Here is a 10887-nt window from a genome sequence, read left to right as displayed (position 1 = left end):
TGAGGAGATAAAATAGGAATGTATTCTTCCAAGTCTGAGACAAAATGAATTTAGCTTAAATACACTAAGACAAACTATTCAAGAAACATGAAATGCAGCTAAAGAACCAAGCAGACCTGTGCAGGAGAAGATGGAGCTTGTAGGAAAGTATTGCAAGTCCGAGGGGGAAGCCTTGTCCCACCATAGTCACTTAGAGAATGACATAGAGGAGTCCTCACCGAGGGAAGCGTTCTTACCCCCAACATCAGGACCAAGCAAAAAATCCCACTTAGAAGTGGGCAGCGTGGTCTGACAAACAGGATCTTTCAAAGCAGGACATGGGTTTGTTGGCACTTCTAAGACAATCCCCAGCAAGGGGAATTTCTCTAGTCCATCAGCGTCTTTTCCCCTGGCTGTGAGGTCCCAGACGCTCCCCAGTATGTTCTCAGGGGTAAGCAGACCTCAGTAGCTCCTAGTTTACTGTCCTGGTCTTTCAGGTAAGGATTCAGAGCCTGATTGAACTTGTGATGTTGCTTTGAGGTATCATTTAAAACCTGGCTAACACAATCCAGTACTGAAGGATGGGCAGGGCTGTCTGCATCTCAAAAAAGATGGTTATTACAAAGGTGCTATATAATAAAGGTGAATAGCACACGGTGAGTTTGCTGAACACTTTTTTCTTGTTTGCTAGTGGCTGCTTGCTGTGCCCGAGATAATCTAAGCAAGTCCTTGTTCACAGCTTCTTGGAAAACAGTCTGTGCTTAGACTTCCTTTTTCCTGAATGCCTCTCAGGAGTAGTCTGTTGTGCTGGCATTGCTGGGCTCCCAAGGAGTGCTGCAGGCTGATTTCCAGTCCTGTTGTGACTGTGAATCTTGCGTTGTCTCTGCAATAGGATGTAGAAACAAATGTGGAAACATCATGTTTAGCTATGTAGTTCCACAGCAGAGGCAGAGCCCCAAGGACAGACAAGTTCCTATGCATGTAACCTAAAGAGCTGTGTTGGGAGGTGAAACGCAGCCTCATCGTGACCTAACTTCTAACATTGCAGCATGCCTAGGTTGGCGAACACCAGGATTTTCAAGATGAAAACCTCTGAGACAAATTTCAGTAAGCTTAGCTTAGCCTAACCTCTGAAATACTCATAGCTGTGTTAGAACATGGCAGGAGTCTATTTGCCTCTCTTGGCATTTTGCGTTTCTGTGAATTGGCTATCTTTTTGCATGAAAGAGGGGAAAAAAAGATTTTTGAGTTCATTTTCCATAACTCTAATGTAACATGAGAATAATTTATGTCTTGGTCCTCTTTATTCTTTTCCTCTTCAAAATTTGGCCCCCACAAGATTGTTTTTTCTTTAGGACAGACACCTTGCATATGAATGACTTAGCCCCTGACATACCTGTCTTAAAGGCACATTTTTTTCAGTGGAGAGGTAAAATTCTCGCAGTTTGAAGAGGTTAGATGATGTACGGATTTTTAAACTCCAATCCTCGACTGATTTGAAGGGCCTTGAAGCGGCTCAGTGATGCAGAGCCAATCTTAAAATTGTAAACTAGTTCAGCCTCAATCTGTCACAGTTTCTGCAAGTGCGCCATAATATTTCTATGCCAGTTTTTTGGGAGGCTTTGCCTGTAAGCAGAAACAGTTATTTAGGGAGAGCTCCTTAAGTCACTGTGAAGGAGGAAAGAATATGATTACAGAGTTGACTTTTTTCTAATGAGTTCTTATTTAACTGGAATATAACACACAGACTGTTGCAGAAAAAAGTTTATTTAATGTTTCACTAACAAAGCTACAATAACTGGGAATAAGGTTGTTGCTCTTGTATCATTCCAATTACGTGTGCAGCCAGATAAGGACTTTTGAGAACAGCCTAAAGCTTTACAATCAACTCCTTAAAACAGTGAGAAACGTATCGGCCATCCCCAAGGTAACGCCAGACGCCTTATGTGCTCGTGTACATGATGTCTCTATGGGCAATACCAAGTGTAATGCAATGAAACGTAGGGTGCAATATGGAATCAGCTCCTTAATTTGGTGAGGGTTTCTTGGATGACAACAAAAGACTACTGATGTGAAAGAAGGAATGAATCCCTAACTAGAGTCCTGCTCTAGCGATTGAGTCGCCTTTACAGAATTTCCTGAAGCTTTAAATGCTAAAAGAGGAACAAGAAAAGAAATTTCAGCAAACTTGGGCCTTTTTTTTCCATCAATTGAACTGGGAGCAGGGGTGGAAGAAGGCAGCAATATTGGTAAATAAGTATGGAAAGTGAAATACCTAACATGTTCTAGGAGAGTTTACTATTCCTGGCACAGTTGAGATCCTGGCAACTTTGCAAAACGCTTCAGGGTAACGGCATCTTTTCATCTTCTCTAAATGTACGTGAAAACTAGAAGCTGGCAATTGTCAAAATGCTAGAAGGGTCCAGAATGCCCAATTGTAAAGTAACTTTGAAATTGGAATTCTCGCTCTCATGCCTCATCTTTTCTCTCCAATCTGATTGTACAAAAGCCTTCTAATAATGGCACAAATTCTGCTAATGTAATCAAAGGGTCTTGTTTAAAAGGTGTGCAGAGGTTTGCTTTGGACTGCTCAGGGAGGGAAATACACAGACATTGCTGCTGATGTCTGTGGCAACCTTGCTCAGATGAAGATCGATGGAAAACTGTGGAAAAGACAGCTTCCCCGGTGTTGTAAAGGGGTGTAGTTCCCTTGACTTGAAGGGAGTTACTGATTTACATCTGCGGAGGATCTGGTCTCTGTGATGGTAACGTCCGAGACGCGTAATATGGCGTTGCGGGTATGTGCTGGGGGTACGAGAACAGAATCTGACAACTGGTAGGTGCTCTTGGGAGACGGCACTAGTCTGGTGTTGGAAACAGTATGAAGAGGCAAGTTGGCATTACTCTGGGAGCTGATAGCGTGGACACTGTTGTCCAGGTACTACGGTGCTATACAGGTATTTTTGAGAGGAACGCTGAGCGTGACAAGACAGTAGTACAGCAGCGGATTGAGCTAATAGGTGTAGCAGGATGCCGGCGTCAGAACTGCTTGAACGTTTTTCGTCTCCCCGTGGTAGAGGAATGGGAAGGTTGTGGTGTAGCACTTGTCCCTGTTGTAGGTGTAGCAGGTTTCCGGTTCATCGCAGGAGGTGCTCTGCTGGGCCTGGTATATCTCACCGCCCAGCTCAACTTCTACGGGATCGCATTTTTTGCAACTGGAAGAGATGGAGAATAGAACAGGTGTTAAGAGCTGTGATGAAAAGATGCCCCTGGTGAAACCCTAATCTTGCTTGCTGATCTGCAGATGTAGCAGCTAGGAGAGTACTGTGGCCTTCCTGGTTTTACGCAGGAACTCCAGCCAGACGCTTTTAGTGTTCTCAAGCTGCTGTTGGCACAATTGGTCCCTAAGAGGGAGGGTTAAACAGGCAATGAGTCATTTGCTGATGTCTAAGACATTTGAGATGAACAGCGGTCAGAAAGAAACATTTCCTGTAGGTGTCAGATCTTTTTTATGCGATTTAATCACGGAAATAACAATTTCTTAGCTTGCGACAGAATAAAACGCTAGACTCTGTGGGGAAAAGTTTCCTCTGTGACCTGGCCTCACCTTAGCTACTGGCCTTCAAGCACGTTTTTGAGCTGCTGTGGGCAATGCTGCAGGGGAGATAAAGTCTTAGGAAATGAACTTGGTAAAGAAAATTACTTACAGTTCAGTCATGCGGTAGACAAAAGTGGTTCTGAGGGGGGACGTGGGGTCAGAGATGTTCTCTCGAGCCTTCAGGGGGACTCTGCAAAGGGGAGAGGAGAATGGCTCTCATGAAAACTGCTCGTTAAACAGGGGACTAGTGCGCTGTGAAACAATTCTCGACTCTCATCTTGGTCTTCAGGTTATTTCCATTCCGATGCTCCTCCATTGCAAAGCCCGGGAAAGGCAGATCTTGGCCCTATTGTGCCCTCCAAGGCAACGACCCTCCCCCAGAGGACTGCAGCAATTTCTGAAAATGTCATTTTCAAGGTGACAGTGCTGATAATCCTTTTTTTCTTTTTAAATTCTGAGCTGGCAGATGCCCGAGAGACTTGCAGGACATAGACATGTTTAATTAGTGTTTTTCCTGTTGTGAGCTCTACCAGAACTCCTGCAGCTCTTGAGCCTGAACTCGGTCCCTGTTTGAGACACACGCACACAATTCTCTAAGTTTTGTGGGAATAACAAGGACCTTATCCTACTCTTGAACTGTGATCTGCCTCATCGGATTAGCCTTTTCTGATAGTTTAGGCATTAACTTGTCTTCTCAGCCTATAAAATAGCAGGCTTGGTATCAGATGGGTCAATGAGTCCACTGTCAGGGCACCAATTTGGTTTCAGATTAGACCAACTGCAGAAATGTAATCCTCTGCTTGCCCAGCTTATTTTGTAAAGGTACTACTGGACCACTTAAAACAGAGGGATGCTTTTGTATCTGAAGGGACAAACACCAGACAGCTTCATGTGAGGTACAAAAACACAAAGCAAAAGGAAATATTCCAGGATAGCATAGAAAGCAGCCCACGGGGAAAACCGTTTCACTTCATCAATGCCAGGACATGGGAAACAATGCAAAGAAAGGCGAACTCCTATAACGCTTCATCTCCTGTTCACCATGTCCATGTAATACTTGTCTGCCACTTACAGGATGCGGATGTTTCTCTCCAGGATTTTTTCATCAGGGTTTTCTTTGGAGGGGACGAACTTTGCGGTCACGGTTACACACTGACACTTGTTATTGACCAGCACGTACTCCTCGTCCTCGGGGTCCCGTGGAAAACCTGCAAGCACAGAATATGCAATCCGAGGGTCAAGAAGAAAACCCCGGGAACCTGCTCTAGGAGAAAGCCAGGTGATGAGAATGCCAGAAATGCACTGTTAGGGCATCTGGATTGATTAAAGTCCACCTGCAACAAGTACAAATGAGCTTCTTGGCAAAGATGAGTTCAGCTGTCTTCCCTGCTTGGTCGGCAGTATGCTTCTGTCTGTGGAGGTGGTGGGACTGGGAAGGAAAAAAATGACAAACCCAGACACTGTGTGGCTGGTGAGAGGCAAACATGCAGGGGTTTCTCATGAAATGGGAAGAAAGTCCCCGTGCAAGCCTTGAGCTATACCTGGCAGCTCAAGTGCTGCTTTTCCCCTGATGGGGGAGGTTACCCGATTCCTCTGTCATGCACCAGGGCTGTTCTAGCAGTCCAAACCCTCGTTTGAATCTGGCCTCTAAACAGATGTCTGACCTTGCTGACGTGGCAGATGGGCCAGTTTTGCTTAAGCGGTACGTTGTCTTTCAGGTCTCGGAGGGAACAGATGCCAAAAAGCACTACAGGACCCAGAAAGAAGGCAGCCTGCTGACCTGGCAGCGGAAGGCAAGTGGCGCTTACGATGTTTGTGGTTTGCAGGGAAAACTCGGGTCCTGATTTTCTTACTCAAATAGAGAACAACTGGCTTGGGTATGTCTCCCATACTTATAGCATGTTATTCAATATGAAACTCGGTCAAAACCGGGTAAAACATCCCATCTGTCACCCAGAAACTTTTTGAACATTCCTGGTGGCACGCAATGCTGTCTTACTGGGCAAATAGATGCATTTGAAATAGCTTGTTGTTTGCTAGTTCATTTTCCCCAACCCAGAGCATCTGGTCTTTTTTCCCACCACAGGCCAGCCATGCTTTTATGTGCACACAGAGTCATACCCTTCTTAAGTGGTGGTTTCTACATCCCTCTATTTCTAAGTGCTGCTAAAATCAAGTTCACAGCCATCACTTTGGAGTGTCACTCTTCCCACAGCACTTTCAGCCTGCTTACTAGAAGTACCAACATGAGTGATCTTTGAGATGGGACGGTTAATATTGGGCTCAGATGGACCTTGGTTCTGGGGACTCGCCTACTCTGCTTGTCCCTTGGTTTAACCATGGAGAGAAAGAAGAAACAGGCTGAAAACATCTGCATTCATCATGTCTATGGAGGATTTCAGAGTTGCTTTGACTTAAAAGCTTTGGTCTTAATAGCTGGATTTCTTTGAGTTATCAAAGCATGGATCAGTAAGTAAGGAGATATATGCTGCATAAGCTCAGGTCTGTTTTCTTTTTAAATCTCCATGTCCACAGCTGCTGGGGTTTAGGAACAACAGACCCTGTTGGTACAGGGCGAAAGGGATAGGGCTCAAAGCCTATGGGAACAAAAGCAAAGCTGGCATCCAGGAGCAGCACCCGGACTCTGAGTGTTGTGATTGTTAGCTTGTAATGGCAGCAGCTTAACTGTTGTGTGAAGCTGTCTGCAAGACCAAACAAGGACGGTATTGATCGGCAGAGTCCCTAATTATCTAGTCCGTACAACGTAATGAAAATAGCATTCCAGGTTCTCTATCTAAGGCTTCTTAGAGCTTCCTTCCTGCCCCTATAATACATGGGTCTCAGCTGCTTCCCTTCCCCTGGGTTATTTTCTGAGATCCTTACAGACCTTATAACTGTGAAAAGGGCACAAAACCTGTGTAAGATATTGCCTCAGAGTGACCCTACAATTCAGCTGCTGGTTACAAAAGCTGTTGCTGTGACGATTGGCAGCAGAAGGCTTCCTGAAACAGGTTCACTGTGGAGTTTCCCGATCAGGAAGGAAATTACTTGGCTCCCTTGCTTTGGGCACTGGAGCGAGCCACTAAAGGCATGTAGGAGATGTTGCCCTTTCTACTGCTCTCACGGTTTTCTTTCCCTTTGCAGCGTGTCCCGCTATCACATGTGCCAGCTGAGCCCTTTAGAGCCAGGGCTGGCTTTTAGCATTTCTCTGTACAGCATCCAGCACACCTGGCCAGCTGTGCAAACGCCACTGCAAAATGTACACAGGGCGCGTAAGTCCAGTCCTGCTTCTGGTCGCGCTGTGCCCCACCCAGGCAGAAATACATAATGGTATCTGACAGGCGGAGATGGTGGTTATTCGGAGCTTTACAGTGCTTGTCTCTTTATATGCCTTATTGCAATCTCTCTTGCTCTGCGTGCTTCCTCTCTGCCAGCTCGTGGCTCAACATGAACTTTTCCCTCTGATGCAGAAGCTGACTGGAAAAGCCTCTTTCTGCCTCCCTGAGTCCTGGCCTTTCTTTTTCCTTATAGAAAGTCCCTGGCTTCTTGTCCTTCACGTAGTTTCCTCTGCTGTCTGTCATTTTATTCTATGTAATGTTGCGTGCAATTCTTTCTAAGGCCTTAATCCAAAGCCAATAATCAAGTTGGATCCTATTGGCTCTGAGATTTGTCCCAAAACCTTTGGGAGCCCGCCAAGAGTATATTCATCTTATAAAATTATATGACTATACTCTTCTATGAATAGGCAGAGGTTTTTTGACTGTACTCTAAAAATATTGTCCTGATTTAATTTCTCATGTAATACTCTTGGCTTCAGTAACCCTAAAAGTTACAGGTACTCCATATACTTTTAAAAGTATAATTATAAAGCTGCAAAAAAGATAGTTTCTTCAGCAATACTTCCACATATCACCCAGTAAAGTTCCTTTGGGGAGAAGGTAGTTAAACACAAAATTTCCTAATGTCCTTCTAAATTGACTGTGGGTTGGAATTTCTGGTGCATGATTTGCTACAGCCTGGTGTTCCCTCCCTCCTCAACACTCATCCAGAGATTATTTTGACAAAATTTCTCATCTCCCAGTATTGGGTTGTCCTGTAATACACTGTGAAGCCCAACAAAACCCAGCTGCATCATAGCAAAGAAGCAAATACATTCTGAAAATATCTGTTCAAACTTGGCTGCAGGTGCAAGTGGCTAGTTCATTAGAGTAGGAAGAGGCTCACTTAGAAAAAAAATATGCATGTGTATATATATAAAAAAAAGCCATGTGTACGAATGGGAAACAACAGACTGGGGTCTGTGTTGAACTGACACAGTATTTCTCAATGTTTTCTGCCTTTTCAGCTAATGGATTATACAGCTGGTGACTTTTAATAGGAAGCAGAAGTTTACAAGGACCTGCCCGGGTAGGCAGCAAGATGCCCCTTCCCAAAAGTCGGAGGAAATGCAGGGATGCTGTTGGGATAGTTATCCTTCAGCACGATTTAATCCTGCGGACCAGATCCACCATGTGAATGAGGATGATTTCAGACCGTCATCTGGAGATCTGGCTGTAGTACAGTCAGTATCTATCACCTGTGAACCACCCTGAGGAGTGTGCTGGGATGATAGCCTGATCTTGGTCTAAATCAAGAGTCTCCAACAAATTCAGTGGAGTTCGACGATAAACTACACTTCAATCAGGAATAAGTTGGCTGTAGCCGTATGACAGGATTACCAGGAAGATTTTTAGAAGCCTTGAAATCTAGCAGGTAAGAGTCTTGCAAGCTTCCCAGCACTGCAGAAAAGCAAGCGTGCATGTTGGTGGTTTTTAGCTTCAGAAACCCGATGAAAAATGGCTAATCATCAAGTCTTAAATTTGCAGCTAGTCATCACTTTTTAGCTCCAAGCCAGCAATTAAAAATGCACAGCTCTGTGGTGCAGAAAGACACAGAGGTGTCCAAGCCCCACTGAAGCATGACTGCTTGAGCAGGCTTTGAGGTTTGATTTTTGACTGTTAGAATTATTAATGGTCCATTACACAAAACCCGTCGCTGATGCCTTAAGCGCACTTTGCCGTGCTCTTTGTTTCTCACCTACCTGTCACAAGGACGAGCCCCAAGGAGACGGCCAAGGTCACGGACAGCAACAAAGAGCTCTTCATCTTGTCTTCCCTTCTTTTGAAGAACACGAGTGGAGAGCCCGTGTCTGCCTATAAGGGCGTGTGCAAATGATACAGCTATGTGTTTCTTAAAATAAACGGCCCAGCCGGCTCGCACTGACACTGTGGAAAATGTGGCTGGGGACCGAAACCGGGCATGTTTAATGCAGAAAGACCTCTGGCTTTCAGTGGTGGGGGGTGGGCAGGGGGTTGCGCTATTACTGTGCATTTTTCTTCTGCTCATCACCGATGAGCAATGAAGCTGCTGAGTGCAAAGCCATCTTGGTCCTTAGGGGACATCTTACGGTCAGTGCCAGTGGCACTGTCCCAACCTGGGGGGCAAGAAAGTGTCGGGATAGCCAAGGAGTCACAGCTCTGGATTCGAGTTTTGAGAAATCAGACTTAAAGATCATTTGACTTGTATTATAAAAACACTTCAGGCTTCAAGATCAGACTCCTGTTTGCAGCAGGTTTTCTGGAAATATATATTAAGGGCTTGACCTGCCCCCAAACAGCTTTCAGGCAAAGCAGACAAGATGAGAGAGAGGGGAGGGGTAAAAGAGGTGTAAAGAAACAGCAGGTCTGAGGCAAAGCTGAACGCTTCTCCCAGTTCTGCCCACTGAGTTGACGAGCTGCTTTATGAATGGAAAAGAGTTTCCCTCAGACTGGTGGTGTACGAAAGGCTCTGAGTCAGGTCCCAGGCAAACTCTCTCAGGTACTGGGCAAGCAGATTTTTCCTGAAGGAGGGGAGTACTGGAGAGGACCTGGGGGTTTTTGTCCCAGATTTGGGATCACTTGTGTAACTCTGGAAAATAGACATTGCAATGTAACCTGCAATGACCCGAGCTGTCTCTGCAGCATATCTATGTGTCTTGCGCAGAGAAGGCTGCTTTTTAAGGGAAGCCTGGTCTTAACAGGGCTTTTTAGCAAGGGCCTCCAGATACCCCCATCGGGACAAAAGGGGAGGCAAAGCACAGCACGATGGATGCTGGCAGGCCCGGTCTTAGCCAGGGTTCTTGCACCAGTGTATACTGAATTTCTGCTACCTGCAATGCACGTTTCTCTCCATTGATATTAGCAGTACACAGTAAATCTCCCTGTGTTCTCCAGCTTTTCCTTAAGCAGCAGAGCCGCAGCCCAGTGACCAGAAGCAGCCTGGGCCACCCTTGGCTCCTGGGGTTTGTTGTTCTTGCCAAGCTTCTCAAGAGGCTAAAGCCATGGGGCAATGCTGCTGGGCATCCCAGTTCCTGAGAGGGCAGCCTGTCACCTTACAGGCTGTCTTCCCTTCCTTGAGAACTTGCTGGCTGGGTCCCTAACCCTGGAGCTGTTCAAAGACTCTGGAATCTGCGTCCTGAGTTTTTTCTCCTAGTGCAAACATCTTGCGTGGCAGTTGCATGATGCAATGAGCTTTTGTGTTGCATCAGCACCGCTGACAAGCAAGGTTTCCCCTGGGAGTTGGGGGGGATGGTGGGTGTGAGCCCAGCTTCTAGCAGCTCATCAGTTTATGCCATGATTCTTCTTTACAAACCTCATTTTCTCACTAGGGGTCTCTCTTTAGGAGAGCAAAATGTGGTTTTCTTTTCCCCCTCCCCAGAAAGTATTGTCAACAGAGCTTTATGTGGAGTTTGCTTCTGAAGCAGCAAGATTTTCCCTGTGCCCTGTTTTTTGCAGAAGGTTAAAAATAAAGCTGGCTAACCATGGGGGGGGGTAGGGGTGTCTGTCTAAAGCACTCGTTGTTTCACTCACCTTTTTTGTAACAAAATAGGAGTTGGGGTTTTTTTAATACACAAGAAGGGGGGGATGCAGGCAGCAGAATAAAGCACATGTAAAACATAGGATAGTTCTGGTCTGCTTTGCCAAACTGCCCTGATAAAAATATGCCACTGGTAAAATCCAAGCAGAGGCATCCGTGAGTATTTTCAAAGCCGAAGGGACACTCTGAGCAGAATGATATTATGTGTGATTCTGACTATTTCGGTGGTTTTCCCTGGCTCCTGGTGCTCAGCATATCTGAATTTCGGTTGCTAAATCTAAATGTCTGCAAACAGTCCCTTTGGTCGGTATATGGTGGTGAGAGCTATTTTTAATCCCATTCAGCCACCTGTGTGTCTCTGAGGATTTCTATCTAGATTGCAAGCTCTTTAGAGGAAGATTTGTTTTATGAACAGT

At 45.5% G+C, this 10887-nt stretch overlaps 1 protein-coding gene across 1 annotated transcript; it reads right to left on the bottom strand.

Annotated features, from left to right (window-relative positions):
* Positions 1 to 1730: 1730 nt before the first annotated feature.
* JCHAIN (joining chain of multimeric IgA and IgM) lies at positions 1731 to 8865 on the bottom strand. The gene is made up of 4 exons (XM_010312405.2): positions 8658 to 8865; positions 4650 to 4785; positions 3687 to 3767; positions 1731 to 3194 (listed from the first exon to the last, which is right to left on the bottom strand). Exons 1-4 carry the CDS (start codon positions 8719 to 8721, stop codon positions 2993 to 2995), a joined length of 483 nt encoding a protein of 160 aa, XP_010310707.2. The 5' UTR covers positions 8722 to 8865; the 3' UTR covers positions 1731 to 2992.
* Positions 8866 to 10887: the final 2022 nt, after the last annotated feature.

This window comes from Balearica regulorum, chromosome 4 (genome assembly GCF_011004875.1).
Source record: "Balearica regulorum gibbericeps isolate bBalReg1 chromosome 4, bBalReg1.pri, whole genome shotgun sequence".
In the NCBI taxonomy this organism is placed as follows: domain Eukaryota; kingdom Metazoa; phylum Chordata; class Aves; order Gruiformes; family Gruidae; genus Balearica; species Balearica regulorum.
This window is presented reverse-complemented; position numbering and strand designations above follow the sequence as displayed.

Excerpts from the sequence above, each read along its gene's own strand:
- JCHAIN (XM_010312405.2), bottom strand. The coding sequence starts at position 8,721 with ATGAAGAGCTCTTTGTTGCTGTCCGTGACCTTGGCCGTCTCCTTGGGG. Across the intron at positions 4,786-8,657 it reads GGGGCTCGTCCTTGTGACAG|GTTTTCCACGGGACCCCGAG; the intron begins GTAGGTGAGAAA and ends CTGTGCTTGCAG. Across the intron at positions 3,768-4,649 it reads GAGAGAAACATCCGCATCCT|AGTCCCCCTGAAGGCTCGAG; the intron begins GTAAGTGGCAGA and ends TCCCCTTTGCAG.